At 30.0% G+C, this 20,662-nt stretch overlaps 2 protein-coding genes across 4 annotated transcripts in view; both read right to left on the bottom strand.

Annotated features, from left to right (window-relative positions):
• The window catches only part of LOC106478038 (stress protein DDR48-like), a 51,162-nt gene extending 38,661 nt beyond the window's left edge, over nt 1-12,501 (bottom strand). For 2 of the 3 annotated variants that reach the window (XM_022381553.1, XM_013938546.2), the window contains exons 1-2: nt 12,397-12,501; nt 5,355-5,455 (exon numbers count right to left, since the gene is read on the bottom strand). In XM_022381553.1, coding sequence (XP_022237261.1) covers nt 5,355-5,455 — 101 coding nt within the window. In that variant the 5' untranslated portion in view covers nt 12,397-12,501. Of the gene's footprint in view, nt 1-5,354; nt 5,480-12,396 lie in introns of all 3 variants that reach the window. The other variant, XM_013938547.2, reaches the window with a different exon arrangement.
• A 2,288-nt stretch (nt 12,502-14,789) lies between these two features.
• The window catches only part of LOC106478036 (acetylcholinesterase-like), a 128,014-nt gene continuing 122,141 nt past the window's right edge, over nt 14,790-20,662 (bottom strand). Inside the window, exon 5 of the mRNA XM_013938544.2 lies at nt 14,790-18,761. Coding sequence (XP_013793998.1) covers nt 18,604-18,761 — 158 coding nt within the window. The 3' untranslated portion in view covers nt 14,790-18,603. The remainder of the gene's footprint in view (nt 18,762-20,662) is intronic.

The raw sequence follows: 20,662 nt of genomic DNA, 5'->3' as shown, positions 1-20,662 counted from the left end.
CTAAGCACCAACATCAAATTTGATTACACATCAAAGTAGCCGAAACAAAAAAAGAGAATCATGAATAATTTATACATTCAACTGTAACTTCACATAATAGAAAGACAAATTGATGACTAAAAACAAGATGCTGTATTTCACCGCAATGTAGGTCCCACTTCTGCAGTCACCTCCAAACCACAGGGTGCATTTATATTCCACATTATACACTGTACCTTGGTGATCCTTTAATTTATGCAGCACCTTTAACTTAATTTAGTTTTTTTGTTGTTGGGCCTGTTATATATATATATATGCTTTTAAAAATACAATGTTCAGTTAAAACATTTAAGAAAACCTTAAACTGGAAAAATACTAAATTTCACAGGTAAGGACAGGGCTCCAAACTTTTTCAGAAGTCAGTAGCCAGTTAAAATGCCAGCAAAACTGTCTATTGACAGGATTCTCACCAATCAGGAAATCATACCCTGTATAACCCACTCAGTTTTATGTTATTACATCAATCACAGTCATGAAAAGGTGAGTGACAAGAGTCAGTTATTTATAGTTGAGAAGGTTGAAGAAAACCGTTTTCTTAACACATAATGCATACCTTTGGGGTACAATTTTTTTTCTCAGTCCCATGGGCTATTTAAGCTGAAAAAAAAAGAAGATAATTGACTAAACCTTTTTGCTTTGATTCTAACGGAGCTAAATTCAAGGTCTCCCTGAAACCTACTGAAATTCTACTAGATGGATGATCTGTTGAATTTATTCAACGTATCAATGATGGTAACTTAAATAGTAATTTTGTTCTCGAACCTGAAAAACATTATGAATCTTTTCAGAAAGGTTGGGCAGTAAGGCCTGTTCAAGGAAAAAAGTATATTCATCGTTATATAGTTGTGAAGCAAATGCATGATAATGGAATGTAAGGGATATAAAAAAAAGGGTCCTGGTTGCATGCTTGAGAAGTTGAAAATGAAATACCCCTCTGCACTGGATCTACCATTTGAGAGCAAGATTTGTTCAGCAATCAATGTCTTCATTGCAAAATAAAAAGGAGCAGCAAACTTTTCTTGTTCTTTTGCTTTTTCCTTCTTTCTTTCAGGAAAATAGATGACAATTTTGTTTATGATTTTGTTGATTTTTGGGAGGAATACTTATTTTGACCTTCAAACAAGTACAGAATTCATAATGAAACACCTCCTTGGGCTCTTCCTTCAGTTGCTTGTTTTTCTGTTTGATTTGGCTGATCTCGTCGGGGAACTCTTTAATGGGGTTTGCCTCCTTTATCATCTCATCTTTCCAGGACCACGCATAACATGACTTTGGTGCTATGTTTTTAAGAATATTATTGATATTTGAAAAAAAATCTGGAAGATGTATACGAGTTAAAAGTTGGCAGAAAAGAAAAACGACCTCGAAAAGGGTGCACTTTTCTGGAAAAATGGAGCCAAAATTGCAAGTTTCAAATGATCATAAAATTGAGTATTTGTGCCTAAAAAACAAAAACCCCATTGAAAATATTTTTCGCTGTTCTATTTTAGTATTAAATGCCCTATTTCAGTGTTCAAATTCAGCAGTTAACGTTCTACACAAATTGGCAGTATATCAGGAAATTTTGCCACCCCGAGGTATGCATTGTGTGTTAATAAACACCATTCTTGATTTAATACAGAATTTTGCTTTAAGTTTAAATGTTTGTGCCATGATACAATGAAGCTGTACACAAACTTATACAATGTAGAGTAGCCTAAGTAATAAACAAAAAAATTATCAGTTTGTGTAAGACTCCTCAGTTCTACTACTTGTCTTAGGTTTGTGCAAAACAGTGGACTGCTATTACTATCTGGCAGCTAGCTACTTGATAACCAGCTAATTATTTCAATGCACAACTAGCAATGATCCACCAAGTCAGATCAAGTCTGTGCAACAAGGGCACCCTGCTTAGAGGTTTACAAATCATCAGGCATTTGCAATATTCAATCTTTACTATTTTTGGCTCACAATTTTGGTTTGGCTTATTTGTACATGAATACAGTATTTCTACTCACCCTAGGAAAAGTGTACTAGTGATCATATATCAAACTTGTATACACAACTATAAACTATAAAGCACTAGTTACACACAAAAATATTTGAAACTATCAGACTTACAGGGCAATCTGATTAATAAATATTTCATGCACATAATACACTTTATGCATGGAATCCAGTGGGTGTAATTTCTTTAAAATGCATTCTGGCAAGCTTTTCTTTTAGCTGAAAAAGGTACCTTTACATACTGACACCAAGAAAGAGAACAAGATAGTAATTTTACATCAAATGATGGAAAGCATTAAAAACAGACCGACTATATCATTGATGATAAATACTATATCAACCCTTCCACTGTGAGTAGGTCAAAGTGTGCATGGGATGGCCTTGTACAAAGTTGCATTTGAAATTTATTTAAACTAACTTATTATTAACATATACAAATAAACTCAGCATCAAAACATCATTAAGTCAAATTTTAATACAAGTTAAATACATAATTTTATAAGGGAATATTTAAAAAAATTCTCCCCTAGTATCAGAATTGTGAAAATTCTTCTCTAGGTCTTCTGCCTTCTCTAATTTATTTACCACACCTCTCTGAAGTACAGAATTTAATATAATTTACTCATTGTAATAGAAATTACTAAGACAAATTATATTTTTATAGCCTTCAATCTTATTTGTTTATGGAGTCAAAACAGAAAAACAGACACTTGCCACTCCTACTTTTCACATCCCCACTTTCACAAATTGCCAATAATTCTTTGACATTTTATACTATAGCCTTTATAACCAACAGAAAGTCAAATTTTAAATACATGTATATCAAATGACATATAAAGCTACATTGTTTTCAGTACAGAGCATTTTCAATTCCATCTTCAGTTTGGATATTTATTTAGTGGTGTTCAGATCCAGCAGCAAAGGGAATTAAGACCCTCTTGTCCTAGCTAAAAAGCCAGTTAAATTATGACAGTTATAGGACATTGTTTGATTTGTGCATATTGCCCTGTCTTCTAAGGTTATTGTTTAAGTAAAAAATAGTAATAGTACCATCATTATAGAAAAGGTAGGCATAAACTTCGTTGTCAACTGACAGCAAAGGCAAGTACTGTTTTTTTGTTTTTGATGTATATTCTTTATTCCTGGTTATAAAAGTAAAATGTAAAAATTAAAATTTTAGGTAAAGTAAAATAATGAAAAAAAAATATATAATAATCCAAAAATTCTTTACAAGGTATGCTTGCAAGCAGCTTCATGTTACATCATTCACTACAGTAATGTAGGCTAAGCATTCACAAAGTGATTTACAACTTGTGTAGCAGAATTATTAGTTAGGCATGGGTCGAAGAGCAATAAAAACAATAAAATTAAGTATAAACAAATGTATTTTCTTTACAATCTACATCATTTTAGCAGAAAAATGTAATTTAGATTTATTTCTTATTACTTTTATGGTGGTTACAAGAGCAGTCAATATTAAGTTTTACTGAAATAAAAACTTGTTTCATATTTATGTAGATTTTTAGAGGTCATGCAAATGAACTTTGATGAAATTTTTTAGATGAAGAAAAATAATTTTGACCTCAACATGAAAATCACTTCACACTCAGGGCAGTCAACACTGACTATACATATTCATTGTCAAATCTTTAGTAAAAATAATTTAACTCCGATTTTTTTGTGTACCAGACTTGTACATTTTAGAAAAATCTCTCCAAATTGTGAAAATACATGTAGTAAATTTAGCATTACAGTCAACACTCCTTCTCTATTACAAAATTGATTCAAATGGACTAACTTCATGCACATTCAGTTAACCTATCAGCTATGAGCAGGCTAATGATCAGTGAGTGTAGATAGTTGATGACATAAAAGAAAAATTACAAGTAGACATTTTGTAAATTTTAAAAATTAAATATATAGTTGACTTTCACAAACATGCACACAGAACTGGAAAAACAAGAAATGTAAAAATTTTGATCCTTCCATCACAATGAATGAAGACTTTTGTATTATTCTGTATTTTACAACATTTTCTTCAACACCATTGTATATGATACTCTGTTAAATGTTCATATTTTTGGCTAAATAGAATCTAATACTTTTGTAAAATAACTTGAATAAGACTTTCCTTTGAGAACAACAATAGCTGTCAATGTTTAAAAAAATAACTAAAAAGCATGGTTATTTAGAGAGTTTTACATTAAAAGTATTTTAGTTAAATTACTATGTAAGTGGCATTATGGTCATGTGCTATAATACTGAAATAATTAAGCCTATTTTGTTTCCAAGATTGGTGTAAAGATTCTAGATAACTAAACAAAGCAATACACTTAATTTTTAGTTTGTCAAATTCAACTATTTTCTTGCTCAAACACTATATATCTATAATGTATACATATCATAATAGTAAAGTCCTTGTTTTATTTGGTATTTAATATTAATTTTACTGACACTACACAAATAAAGAAAATGAAACCTTGACCAGATTAACCTTTTACATAATGGGTTGGTTGATGCAACCAACCTTGTAATCACAAAGTAATTATCAGAATTTCCTTACTATAACTTTTAATACAAGTACTTCTTTACAAAATTTGGCAAGCTTTCAATAAACATTACAAGTCTGTAAACAATTAATCAGATGTTTTGAATAAGTATATTTACTAAAGATTTATCCATGAATGAACATATGAAGTTGGTGTTTACATTTCTGAGTGCAAAGTAATTTTCATGTTTAGATTAAAAAAACTTTTTTCATCTGATAATGTTCACATTTTATCTGTTGTTTCCTCAACCCTAACTCTATATGGACTCAGCCAGATTGAACATTATAAAACTTACAGCTTGCCTCAGTATTATCTCTATTACAACAAGTAATTTACATTAAACCCCGTACTTCAAAGAGAAGTTGTAAATAAATTAGAGAATGGTCAAGAACTAGAGAACAAATGACACTATTTTCATTCAGGAGAGATTAAGGATTTATTTGAATATTTTCTTTTAAAATTAAGAAACTAAATGTTACATAATAAAATCTGATTTATTAACTTTTATTAAGGTTTTGAAGCCAAGCTTATTTGTATACATTGATAATAATGTAGTTTAATTAAATTTTAAACATAACTCTGTAAAAGGTCTTTACATGCATTCTTTAAACTACCCATAGCAAGAGGGTTAAAGCCTATAGTGTTATTGCATTAAAAGCTCCATTATACCATTAAAATATTATAATGATTATCCCTATCACCCGGACTTACAGACTAATACTTAAGATAATGGTAAAATTTCATATAAATAAAATGTCTGATAAACAAGTATGAGCATACCTTACAGGTGGACCACCACGGTTTACAAATGAACCTCCTCTTCCATTTGGGTACATTCCTCTTGGCCCTCCACGACCTCTAAGAACAGGACCATCTGCCATCTGCTTAAAGTAATTTTGAAATTTCTGAAAAATTTACATCTTGTCACTTATCCATATATATAATTAATGCTAAAAGTTCTGTTACAACAGCTCACTCTAAGTATATGATTTGGAAAGTTGCTATTTAAAAGAGGCTTGAACAATGACTAGTTACTTTTGTCTCAATGACTAAACACTTATCCAAGCATGTTTATCTCTTTAAAAATAATTCATTTCTTAGGTGTAACCTTTTCTAAATACTTTTATGATGAATATTTTAACAGCCTTTTCTCAAACTAGAACTGGGAAGATGCAAGAAACATCCCAGTATAAACACAAACATAATGTCCAGATAAGCATTTGACATATAAGCAGGGTTCAAAGTTACCATATACATATATGGTAGTAATAAACTAGCAAACAATGATTTATAAGCATAATGAAGTGATTTACTTTAGAGGGAACATACTACACGTTTCAACAGAACATTGGTCAGTCTCCTTCAGGCTAATAATCTCCATAAATATAGTGTGCAGAGAAGCCTTAAATTATCCCATTGATGTCCACATTACATTATCTGACCAATGTGAAACTAATAACACTTATTTATAGCAACTGGCAAAATAAAATATAATTTGCAATTTTTATTTTAGGCAATTAAAAACACACATTCACCCATTTTATGCTACCAAGAACCCTCGGCTTGAAAATGAGGTAAAATAAATCACAATCCAATATGCACAACATTTACTTTATTGAACATACTCTCCAAGGGTTTTACTCAAGAACGTATTCAACACTGCCAGGGAACAAAAAAGTTTAATTAACATAGACTATAAAGTTGTAACAACTTCCAATATTTTACCTAGAAAGAAAAATAAGATGAAAAGTGTATTATTGGATTCACTGTGTCACACAATGTCCATTTTTTCTTATTGCTTTGTTAAATTTACATTTATTTATTTACTCTTTGTTTGGTAACTTTAGTTTTGATTGCCAATAACATTTTTTAAATATATTTAAGCAACTAATACTCGCACTGACATATTTAGCCACCTTTACTTCTGATGTATAAATATATACTGTAATGTTACAGTGATCTTATTTTCTCCTTAATACTTTCAGTTCTCTGGTATTTCATCAGATCAACTTTATACTTTGAAAGATGTTGTGCTACATTTACCTTCAGCACGGTTATAACATTGTATTTATATATATATTGACATAGAAGATTGAGAAAAAAGAAGAGCTATCAAATCTCTTCTTGTTGGCATTGTTACAAGTCTTTTTTAAAAGGACAGGTGGCACTTCAAAAGTTGCATTTGAGGCTATTTTAGTCACAGACTGGAGCCATGTGTGTGTATTTGCGTGTGTCTGGATATACTTTGAGAAAACAATTAACACTGTATGCTATGATACGATTTTAAAGAAGCTACAGCTGTGAAATTAAAGACTTTACCGTTAAAAAATATGAAAATGAAAAACACATCTAATGTTTACCAAAACTTAAGAAAACTTCTTCTAAAATGTAATGAAAAAGGTACACACTGAAGTGATATCCACAGGCAGGTATGAAAACAACAAGACTCAGTATATTAAAATTCCCTTTTTTTAGAATAAACCATTACAAAAAACTAAATTGTTTTAAATTACATTATGCTCACATAAAATCTCAAAGTTCTTGGCATTCACAATCAAAAATGTACAAGACAATGTTAAAAATGTGTATACCAATCACACATCACCTAAAGTAAAAATCCTCTCATTATAAATAAAATGAAAAGAAACCTTCATTTTGAATTTAATCAAAAATATGCATACTTACATTATACACATTAATAAATATAAAATCTTTATTTTGGTTGATATTTGGATTTTTAATCATTATATCTTAATGTGTGTGTTTCAGTCTACAAGCTCAATACTTACATGTTATTTTAGCATTATTTGTAATTTGGCATTTTTTTTTCACTTCGACATATCTCATTCATATTTAAAAACTACACAGAATTTCATTGAAAGATCAATATATCAGTTTAAGTCTCACATGTTTGTGCTGTAAAATCAGTTTTAAATTAACTTTGAGATATGTCATCCCAAGGAATAAAATGGGATCATTTGGCTCTTCCAAGCTATCTCATCATGGGGCAAATAACAGGTCACATGGTTGCAATTTGTGACTGTAGAGTTCACCATAGAGGTCCCTATTATGTAACCTGATAAAATAGCAAATAAAGCCAAATATATCATTTTCCTGTCAAAACATATGTTCCCTGGGGATGTGACCACTTTTGCTCACCATCTTCATTACAAATCCACAAGTTTGGAAATTTAATTCCCAGCTGTGCATGCTTGGTGCTGTGTCATACATTTTAAGTGACCTACTACCAGAATAATCAAAAGAGTGCAATTAATATCAGTGAGCAGTCTTTTTTCCATTTGTGGTGTTCAAGAAAACTGATAACATTGTACAAAGTAAAAATACCTAAGGCCCTAGTCTTAGTAGCAGCTCCAATGTTAGTACCTCATGTATCCCCACCTACCAGCAATAGATCTAGTATTCCTGACAGTACTAACTGTCTGCTTAACCTAGTACATTTTGAGCTGAAGGATAAAATTGGATCATTATACCAACTCGTGGCCATCACAAAGACAAATTTCCATCAGAGATTGACAGACTTCTGTAATTGATCAAGAGAACGTGTTTACCATGAAAGAACAGGTGTAACATACAACTTATTTCATCATGAAATGTAACCCTTGCACGAGGCCAACCAATATCATACATACACATAAGCAATTTTCTAGTTCAGTTATTTTTGGGCAGTGACGGACAAAAAGTTGTATTTTTTTGTGTGGCTTGATTTTGGAAATCAAAATAAAGTATCAAAGATGTCATCAATGGGTACTACCAAGTCTCTAGTACAATTTGAAATATCCACATGTGGGTGTGATTACCATACACTCGACTAGGGAAAGACAATTGTGCAACAAAAATACAGTAGCTCTGTGTGTTCCTCAGAAAAACTGGTAATTTTTTTTAAAATTTCATAAGTATCTGATACACAATGAATGACATTTGAATTACGTCTGTCTAATAAACATTTTATTTATCTATAGCAGTTATTTGCACTCAAAGTGTGAATAGTTCGAGTGAAGGTGATTTTCATTTTAAGTATAAAAATAGTTTTCTTTATCTTAGTTTTCTAATATCATTTGTATAACATCTAGAACCTCCTAAATGACCATCAAAAGTTTTTAAGGTAAATGTTTACACAATTTTTTTCATTTTCTCTACCATATCACTAACTAGCCATTATTTAATTTTTTGTACAATATCTTTAAAGATATTCCTTTGGTTATATTCATAATTTCAGGTCTTTTTCTTTACACATACTTAACTTTTAAGGTTTTATTTCCCTTTCTCGTCCTTTACCACTTTTTATTCATCTCGACACAAATTAATGGTGCCCTCGAGGCATATTACAGTCTCTGATAGACATGTGCAACCCTTTGACAAAATTCTTGTGCACTGCATAATATCATAAGCCTTGAGAATTGATGCAATGTATGACGTATATTTTCATAACTCATCGGTCACGTGACAAAACATCTAAAGTTTTAAGTAGTGCTGATTTTTGGCCCCGATAGTGGAAATAGTTATATCTCCTGCCTTGACAGTGGATGAACCTAAGCTGCAAGTTTCAAGTCCTTGCATTCACTGCAGGCTTATTTTTAGCTCAAGTAGTTTGAAATGATGAATTTTAGAAGTTAGTGATGTCAAGAACTATAAAATTCAACTACCCATGTTTTATTTAATTTTTTGTGCATGTTTTCAGAGGTAAAATCATAAATATATCACATAAAACTCATGATTATTTTTTCCTTGCAATTTATTTACCATAGAGTTTCCTTACATAGATAGCTACACAAGAATGTAACCTTTTTTTTTTATGATGCTTCTATAGGTTTGAGGTTGATCAGTACTTTGTCATCATTTATTTATTATTTGTAAGCCAAGGAAAAGTAATAAAAGAATTTGATATTCCCTATGTGTTTATTCATTTTACCAAAGTGATTATTTTGGCAGTTAATTTTCTGTTTACAAGAACTTAATTTTTGTAACTTTAAACCATCTTTTGATGTTAGGATCACATTTTACCTTCAGTCCAAGATATAATCATTTCACTTTTTTAAACATTAGCAGAGTTCATAAAAGGAAACCATAGTTACATTATGTATAAAATAGAGTGAGATAAATACTATCTATTTATATTAGTTTTAATACTTTAGACAATTTCTTATTGCACCATTTCTAGCATACAACATCATTGGTTCTGCTAGGTAAAGAAATGTCAGTCCTAGTTTTAGATCTCTCTATTTTCACACAACACCAAATGATTAGTGTAACATGATTCAAGTCAGTTTCAAAACTTCAAATGTACTGGGTCATGAATACTGCTAACATCCTCTCTTGTAAAAAAACAGAAAATAAAACATCAGCATTTATAATAACAGATTTAAAGCTATCTGTTATATGCAACTTCTTCAAATTCTATGCCAAGTGCCGAGTCCTCTGAGGCTAACCTTTTGCTTTTAACAACTGGTAATCTTTGTTTCTTTCCCTTCATAGCCCCCCCCCCCTCTTTCAAGTCTTATGATTGGATACTTTCTTCAGGAAGACCACTCTCATATGTTTCAGTACTTAGTAATACCATTAAAAAGGCCCAACAACATCAGGTGTTCTTTGGTTAAGGGTCAAGAAAAAGAAACGATAATAGCAGTGAGGTCACCCAACAGATGACCTAGAGCAGAATGGTCAAATCTCTTTGTAGTTTGCCTGCTATGTCAGTTATCATATAAATCGTTATTTTGTTAAAATCAGTGACTTGCTTATAGAATACAAAATACATAGCAGGTGAATTGCCCTCATATATACGTGTTTTAACAATGCTGATATTTTCTACGTATCTTCATTTTGGAGCAGTCATGATTATAGCATGGATCACTGACATTTGCATTCCCTCTAGTCAACAGTTCCAAAAAAAGGATTGTTGGTGAGTGGGGGGCAGATAGCCTTAGGAGCTTTGACATAACAAAGACAGAGCAGGTTTGATGGTAATACTTTGATTAGTTGGATAGTTGAAAACTGAAAATACTAATTTCAAATGATATTTAGTTTGTGATCTTTATAAATATAATTGCTACTCATAGGCAACTGGTTAATAGATTAAATTGCCCTTTCAGTAGCAGTTACAGTTTGTATGTACATCTTTACTGTGAAGGTGTTTCTCAAATTGTAAACTGATAACCACTTGTAATCAGATTGTCACCGTTTCCTTACCTGCTTGACCCATACTTAACTCCTAGAGCTGTGTATGGATTACTCAGACATATATCCATAGGAAATGCATGTTTATTAAAAAAACAATAGCTGTTCTGATTTCAAATGTAAATGTTAAAGTTATTAATTAAATTTCCTGTTGTTAAGATTTGTTCAAATGAAAAATCATATATATTGTTGATTTATGAACTAGTGAGGGTTCACTGAATTATTATTATTAATTTCTATTAGTTAATATAGTGTTAGTTATAAATCCGTATAATTACTAAAAATACAAAAAACAAACTGATAACTGTATTGTACATATAGTTGCTTTTTTGTTTATCTTTACTAGTTCGCCCCCTTACATTTATCAGTCAATAATGCATACTATTAAGTGTCCAATTCAACTGTCCAGACTGAAATTTCACTGTAACTGCCTCTTCTATAAAAACCATAACATTTTGTTATCTTATGGTTCAGCATGCTCAGATACTACTAAAATCCACAAGAACAAATTATGGAACACATTATGTGCTACAGAATATAAGCAAACTGCTTTTTTTTTGGTTAAATTGCATAAATAAATCTAAAAAACTTTCAAGTTTGAAGTTGATTGATTTTTTCAAACAATCTTAAGTTATTTTTGAAATGGTACTTTTACTCTCACAAAATGGTTTAATTTTGATACAAAAAAGAAAATTAAAAATTATGGACTATTCTGCACTCCATACTATGGACTATCGTAGTTAACAATGGAAACTGCCAAGAGACTAGCATTATATTATGCTCATTTCTAAGACTTATCAAAGTTCAAGATGACCCATGGCATTCTTTACCTGACTTTAATAAAAGAACTCCATGGGTCTTCTTGAACTTTAATATTGAGGAATTAAAATACAAAGAAAAATATGATTTTTTTTTAATTTAATAACATTAACAGCACTCACAGTCACACATGAAATAGTTTCATTTAATTTTAATAAGTAAGTAGTTAAAGTAGTACATTTTCCTTTTACTACTCCAATAAATGAGTAATAGTAACACTAACACACCATTCTAATTTCTATCCCTAATACTAATACTTGTAACTAACAATAACACATAGACACAGTGTAAAGAACAAGTAAATTGATTATCTATTGGGTTTTGAAAATTTGAGTCTTTTTTTTATTCTACCAATACCATACAGAAATCTTTAACACACACACAAAATATAATTAAGCAACTTCTTGTACATATAAAATTATAATATAAACCTAATACTAATACTAGTAAAAGTAAAACAGTGTTTTACTATTAGTAATACGGTTGTCTTAAATTTCGTGATACGAAAGCGGTAAAGTTGTCGTTTAAAAGCTTTAATTAACAGTTACAGTAACAACAGCATTATTATTATCCTAGCGTTATCATTTCGACATTCGCCATATACTGAAACATCATACATTACACTTTTAGTTTTACACTACAGTCTACAGTACTACTCTTTATTCTTAATAAGACAAAAAGGTCTTTACTATCGTTAGTGCGTTATAATCATCGTAAGTTTAATGAAATATAATAAGAGATAATGGAGAAAACTACTTAATCTACAATAACTTTGAAAGAATATACGAATTATGTAAAAACTTTCGCTCACCTTATCTGAGTCAGTTAACTTCTTTGTTTAAGTAACGTTAGTCAGGTCTCAACTCAACCCTGGAACAAACCGCTAAGATTCAAAATGGCGCACAAAGTGCAACATAATTACGTCACATCGCCCTCTTCAGGAAAGCATGGTAATTTTACTTGGAAAAAAAAAAGAGAAAGAGTGGATGTGAAGTAGCGATTTCTATTCGTTTTTAGGTACTGTTATTGTTTATCGTTTATGTATTATTAGTACATATTATATGTGTATTTACGTTAAAAACGCTGTCTCACCTGCCTCCTCGTGTATATTAATTATTTAACGAATATATATATATATATAAAGTAATATGAAGTTTTCCTAGCGGAGACTATCGAAACTAATTGCATGTATAATTATGTAAAGCAAATATTATATGATGTGTAATCTCGATGTGTAAAAGGAAATAGTTGAACTTAATCTAAAGTTAAGTTTATTATTTGTAATCCAAGTTTATTTTTGAGAATTCCTTATTGTTCTTTCGTGTAACCTTACGAATTAGTCTTTTTTTATTATTTTCTTAACTCCTAAATCGTTATTATATATTCTGTGTGATTCGATATTGACAAGGTTGTTGTTTTTTCTTTGAATATATGCTCTGAGTTAAGTTTACAACCTCAGCATTGTATGTTGTGCCTTTGTAGACGTGGATCATCCATCTGCTGAACATATCACCTGGCTTCTATTGGAGTAAACTTACCAATTTTAGTGAATATGGTGCAAATGTTCTCAGTTACTTCAGTCACAGAAATTTTGCACAATTCATAATACATCCAAGTAGCAGCCCCCACCCCCACAAGCACCCTTATTGTATAAAGGAAACTTACTGTATAGAACATTTCCACCTTTGTCAAAAGCAGCACTGAAATAAGAAGTTTCTGGAAAAAAGATTCAATAATAGAAGTGTTTAAGCTTTCTCAACATAAAAGTTTGTTTATCTCACTGTTAGAAGTTGCTTCAGAGGCTTTGCACAATGATGCCAGCACCACACTCCTTAAATGTTGAAAATGTTTAATAAATACACGCATGTAAGTCTCTCGTTATTGCACTGAAGATTTTACCAAATGCTGTGGTGCAAGATGCTTACCTGCAAAGTGTTTCTTAGCCATCTTTCTAACTAACTTAGCGACATACCTTTTTTGTGTTTGAAGGTAAAGTATTGCAGATCTTATTATATTCCTTACAAATTATATTTACAGCCAATCTCGTGATTTGATGCTTGTTTAGCAATTTTTTACTTGATTTTATATATGCCTTTCTTTCTTTGTCTTTACTAACCTCCTGGTGTTTGTAATAAGCATATATATATCAAGTAAAAATTGTCACATGAAGAACTGTAATTGATAATATAATTAATGAACTCACAAACGTTTAACAACTATATAATTTATTTAACACTCTCACAATGAAACCTTTAAAGAATGTTTAATAATGTCATCATTATGTTTGACAAAATTCCACAGGCCTACATTCCAGTTATTATTCTACTATATTCTCCCATTTTTGTGTAATAATTTATTTCCTAACATTTTGATTATACTTAATGTGACGATGTAGAAACTAGTTGTTGTTGTTGTTTGTTCCTAAGCACAAAGCTACACAAAGGGCTATCTGTGCTCTGCCCATCACAGGTATCGAAACCCGGTTTCCAGCGGTAGAAGTCCGCAGACATACCACTGTGCCACTGGGAGAGGCATAGAAATTAATAAAAATATGTTTATGTATATTGATTCAAGTACTGTTTTTTTTTATTGCTTTACGTAATTCTGATTTGAGGCAAATAATATCAAGATACTGGTAGCAATAAATGTAATTAATAAATATAAACTCAAAGTGAACTCCAAAAAATATTATTATTAGCTTCTATTTGAAACATAAAGTTTTCTTTGAAACTGTATTATGTTATTTATGTTTATAAAATAAAAATAAATATCTTCTTGATTTGGTGTAAGCTGTGACCCTGGTTAAAACTAAGTTATCTGACTATTTCATTTTACAGGATAGTACTTTAAAATATCATCGTTTTGATTAGAAACTCAAAGATCACAAAATAAGATTTTAAAATCTTTTTCTAGCTTTAGAAATTCTTGGTCTCTTCTACGTGTGTATCTTTCATTTTAATACCTTGATTAAAATATATTTTTATGACTTGTTGCAAACAGGTTGTCTGATTTGTGTATTTATATTTTTTTAACAAGTATAGTGAGTTCAGGATGGAAGACATTTTTCCATCTTTCCAGATTTATCTTTCTAACTTCTGATATGAGTAAGAGTAGTAGTTTTAATGAGTTGAGTATACATTTGAATGCTAACTCGAAAATAATCAGTTTGTATATATTCTTTGTATTCTCGAAACAAAAATACAATTGGGATATTCACTTTTTTATTATTATACGTTTCCAAAAATCATACAATACATGATTTATAAGTTTCTGTAATCATTCAACAACAATAACACCTCGTTTAGAATTTACCACTAAGATAATTTGTAATGACAAGTAAATCGGAAAGAAAACACTAATGTATAAATTTGGTAACACTTTACAGTGACAAAGATTTAATTCAGAGTTAGAAGAAAAAATTAATTATTAAATCTGATTCTAAAATTATTTGTATACTTAAGTTTTTAATATATGCTTTACTCTTTGCTAATGATAGCAGTATATTTCACTGTGAAAACTAATTGTATTTATATGATTATTCAAGCAATTTTGTCATTGCACTGTATTTTCATAAATACGCACATGACTATAATGCATAGATAAATATAGTTTCATGCATAAAAGACGAATATAGCATTTTCATACATAAAAAATTATAACTTATACTTATATTTACGAATCTTTTTACGTATCATAATTAACATACCTATGAAACGATGCTTAAGTAAAACTCACAATAATATTACTTGAGAAATCTATACGTTGAAAAAATCGAAACAAAAAACATTTATGTGTTACTTTATTACACTAGCTAAATGTAACTTTATTATAATTTTGCAAGGTCTAAATCATAAAAAAGTGACATTTCTGGCAAGCATATTTAAATGTTTATATACTACGACATGAAACTATGACAATAACCGTTAAAACAAGCTTTTTAAAGCACACATTGCTTTTGCTTTATTATGGTTTTGACTCTAGTAATAATATATATTTAATACACCAATCAACTCACATAAAGATATTCCATTATTCAAGAAAAACTATTGTAAAATTATAAAGTTTTTAAATACAACCAATTATATGTGCCGTAGTCGTGTGAACAGTAAAATTTATTGAAATGTTATTTTTATTTTGAGTTAATACACAATATTTAAAACAAATTTTCTCTCACAACTGTATATACATAGCTAAATATAAAAATAGAAACATGCCTAAATAAAACAATATTTCCCCTTACTTAGAGGATACTACAGTAAGTCCACACTTGTTATTTTTTGTAATTAATAGGGAATCAACTTAGGTTTGTCCATTTACAATTTTAATTAATATGGAAGCTAGTTAAGTTTATCTATTTTCTTTTTAAAAATTAATTGGACGTAATTTCAACAAATTATTTTTTTTAACTAATATGTTTTTTGTTTCTTGTTAACCACAAGGCTACACAATGGACTATCTATGTTGTGCACACCACAGTTATCGAAACCTAATTTAAGCGTTATAAGCCCTCAGACTTACTGTTGAGCTATCGGAGAGATTCTTGTCTTAGACAACAACTTTTGGTAATCATTTGAAAACTGCAATTTTTCGAATTAGAATTTTATATATTTCTTTTTTAAATCATTGTCAGAGTTGATTTAAACTTATTCATTTTGTTTTTCAATTAACATAAAAACTAACTTTTAACTTATATTTTTCTTTTAATTAGAGTTGAAAACTGTTAAAAATGATCAATTTATGATTTAAATTAATATGTGTGTTTGTTTAAATTGACATATTTTTATCATTTCCTTTTTTATTATTCATATTAACCAAGAACCTAATGTTCTTTAATTAACACACACTTTCTTAATTAATATGGAGGCATTCTTTTCATTATTTACAATGTTGGAAAACACGCCATTTCACCGTCATTTTGATGAAACTCCCGTCTAATTAAAGTGATGTCAGGAGCATTGACATGCACGCATTATATGTATGTCAAGTAAAGTCTACAGTAATTTAAAATCTCTTACAGGGTGAACGTTGAAAAAATAAACACAAGGTTACCACATGAAAAACAAGACAAACATGAAACACAGAGAGAATTTTCAGCTAGACACGCAGACATTAGGTACACATTTAATTCTCTAAAATATTGGAAATTAATTTCAAAAGCACGAATGGGATATTTGGAAAAAATAATAACATATTTTTTTTTAGTGTAATACATTTCACATACTATCATGGTAAACGTTTGTTTACTATGAAATGCTGAAAACAGAATTTTAGTGAAATGATTTAACTAAATATAGTACTTACACTAGCGTTTATATAAAAACTTTAAACAAAATCGATAGTTAGACGTATCACACCAACAATAAGGTCATTAACTCGTCAAATGGCTTTGCAAAACATAAAGACTTGAGTTGAAAATATTGAAGCATTATTTTTTAAGTTATTACATCGTAAGTGCTTAATTCAATTAGTTACTGGCATGAGAAAAGTGTGTATAGAGTCTTGGGCACTTCCCAAAACTTTGATAGAAATCACTATGACTACAGTAATAATGAAGAACAAACACAATTCTAGACGTTGAAACTAACTATTATATACTCTCTATTGAAAGGAACTGGAGAATAGCGTAGTCTTGTAATGACTCGTCAGGTATCATCTAGAAGCATGCAGTCTATCAACAATCTATAACAGGTACTTAGTTAGTAGCCAAAATCTTAAAAAGATGCAAACCGAGACGGTCCGTAAACAGCTAGCTTGAAAAATTTTCGTTCTCTTTAACAACTTACTTTCTTGAAACGGGGATGGTGGAGTGCTTTAAAGAAATGTCAGAAAGTCTGAAACACATAACTTCTAAATTGAGAGACACTAACAAAAATCATATCAATTTAGAATATTACAATATTACTTCTTATATTACTGTGTCGAAACTTACACTGACAGTTTTAAATGTTTGTAAGTTAATGTTTAAGATGTTACTTTTAGAGTCCCTAAATCAGCTATTGTGTAAAGATAAAATGAACTGCAGATCTGAGAATATTCACCTTATCACATAACGTATTTATCTATTTATTGTATACAATAGGCTTAATAGTGATTGGATGCTAGCCATATGGTACATTTAATAAATTGTGTGTAAATAACCTCATGACAATTATTGATGGTATTAATCTATTTAGGTTCCACCATACCTGTTTGTTATAATGTGTCAGTTGATTCTGTCTGAAACTGTATGTAAATATAACATCATTTTTTCACACAAATGCAGGAAATTAAATTTTAATCAGTGAAAATATTCCGGACTAAGTCCTATTTTAACAGGTTATATAATATTTAGTTCTCATTGAGTCTATCATTTTAATATTTAAAATTAAAGTTTGAAATAAGTACGACGACTTTGGTGATCAGACAGAATCAATGATCACAAATTCTTGCTCAAGAAACCCATCTCTCACTGACTAAATCTAAAATCTTTCAGTTATTAACATTAAAAATTAGTCATAATAGACATTGAGCTATTGAGAAATTATGGGACCTAAACTAAAATACAAATAGAAAATTTTACAGTTTACATTGTGATGTATACTCATCGTATTACAACTACCAAGTAACAGGATCACCTACAAAAGTTGTAATATTTTCAAAACTCGAACGCTTTCGAATAGTTGAAAGCGTTCGAGTTTTAGGTCTCGTTTTGAAAATAAGAAACATTAAAATTATACTAACGTTACACTGATGATAATAGCATAGTTAATACATTTTTAGACAAATCGAGATACTCTTTTGTTATTTTTAACATTTTACTGTACTTATTATTTTATACTTTTTTCAGTAATATTTTTATATTATAAATGTTGGGTTATATCGTTATATAAACATTTTATATGGCTTAATTCCTCTCCAATATATTTGGAAATGGGCTGTACTACTGCTTTGTGAGAATTACCTGCTGTCATATTTATGAATTCATGAAGTACACACATATAATAGCTTTAATTGCCACCATCTCTTACAAAGAGAAGATCTAGGAAGAGAAAGTCTTTGAGATAATATTGATCTTGAACAAGACATCTATATGAACTACAACTGTAACGAGCAAAGGAACAGAGTTTTGTAGCGAAAGAATAATCCACGAGTTGGCGCCACTACTGATGCACTCTGGAATGGAGTTGTCTTGAGTTGCTGTGGAAAGGTAAAAATAAAGATACACAAAACGAACAAGATTGATTAACTTATTAACATATTTATAACTTTTATGTTAATGAGTTATTGTTTCATTTCCATATTTCGAAAAAATCGGATCAACATTTTTATACGTTGCCTTTAACATAGCGTATTAAATTATAAATTTCTAAATGTCAGTTTGGAAGTAGAATAAAACAGCTTAGATAAGATTTTTAAAGGAATATTATTATTATTGTTTTTACAACCATGAGTTCATAGTTAACCCATAGTTAGTCTTATTCTAAATTTGTATTTAATTTTATAATCAGCAAAATATATATGTGTGCTTTGCGTTTCAGAATTTTCTGGCCCATAAAAGTTTTCTAATTTTGAATATGTTAACTTTTCACTAAGAGTAGTTATCTCTTAAATTAACAGCAGAATATTGACCACTCAAGAATAATCTAGCTTACGGTTTCATTAATAATACTTTATCCTTATTCTACTTATCTACTTTTTCCAAGAAATGGAGAAAATAGACTGTTTACATATGAAGAGAAAGAAAACAAAGACAATAAATAAAAGCTATAAAGTAATATAGAAACTTTAACACATTTCTCAGTAGTTCTTATGCAAGTCAATCAATGCTTTGCTTAAATACTGTTGTTTGTTGTTCTCTCGTTGGCGGGTGCTTATAAAATATCCGATGAAAATTATTCAAAGTCCAATTTACGTAAACTATAACGAATTAGTTTGTTTCCTACTTTCACGTTTCTGCAAGATTTATCAATTGTACACTGTGATAAATTGTTGTAGACCTACGTTACAAAAGACATTAACTAACGTAAAATAAATTAACTTTCTTGTACAAAGTAACTCAATAAGTACAATGTCAAATACAGACCGAAACACTATACGAAAACACACTGACTGATTCAACTCTCTATCTTGAAATAGCTCCACACACTTTACAACTATCTCGTATTTATAATCTAGCTTCGTATGCCTGAGAAAAAAAGTTGATGTCAACTTAAAACTTTTTAGGCCTTCTAGGCCCATTTAACATCATGCGCACTCTAGGTAACATACCAATTACAACATTACAAATAAAGCTTATAACAATATTAATGTAATAAACTTAATACTAATGTCTTATTACGAAGATCAAAAAGTAGACTGGATATTAGTTAAATATTTGCTTTTGCATTTCTGGAATTCATAAAAAAAAGTTCTTTATCTATTTAAAAGCAATTCCAAATTTGATACTTTCTGTTACAGAAAAGAAAGGATAGGGCAGCAACTCATAAAATAATTAATAAATTGATTGAACTGAAAATACTGATTATAATTCAAATTCACCGTGAGATAATATGGTTATGGTTATATACTAAAGAAGTTTTTAGCACCAGCCAAAGAACAAGCTCTCCTCTCTCCAATTATGTAGTCCAGACGCAATACGTTTGTCAGTGCACAGTCCAGATAAGCGCCATTTCTAATTTTGAACTAACGACCACAAGGAGGCAAGAAGTTGGTAGCAACCTACTTCTTTGTGTTTTCTGTTTTTAAACAAAGCTACACAATAGGCTATCTGTGTTTATCACGGGGAATTGAATTCCTGATTTTAATTTAGCTTTGCATATCCACAAACTTACTGCTGACTCACTGGGGGACCTTTGTTTTTATTTTATTTTATTTAGCTATATATTACTTAATTTATTGTTACTTTAGTTAGTACCATTATGTGCCATTTTAGGTCAAATTCCTAACGTAAATAAAAAGAGGTTGAGCTTTTAATATGAGGAAGTGAAAATCAAGACTGCTAGTTGCTGTTTGACACTAAGTTATAGCAACAAGGGCAAACAAACGCGAGCCCAGCCTAACAACAACAGACAGATGTATAAATGTGAACCTGGTATATA

Source organism: Limulus polyphemus, unplaced genomic scaffold (genome assembly GCF_000517525.1).
Source record: "Limulus polyphemus unplaced genomic scaffold, Limulus_polyphemus-2.1.2 Scaffold174, whole genome shotgun sequence".
NCBI classification, from domain to species: domain Eukaryota; kingdom Metazoa; phylum Arthropoda; class Merostomata; order Xiphosura; family Limulidae; genus Limulus; species Limulus polyphemus.
Note: the sequence above shows the minus strand (reverse complement) of the source record. Positions and strands in the feature narration are given on the sequence as shown.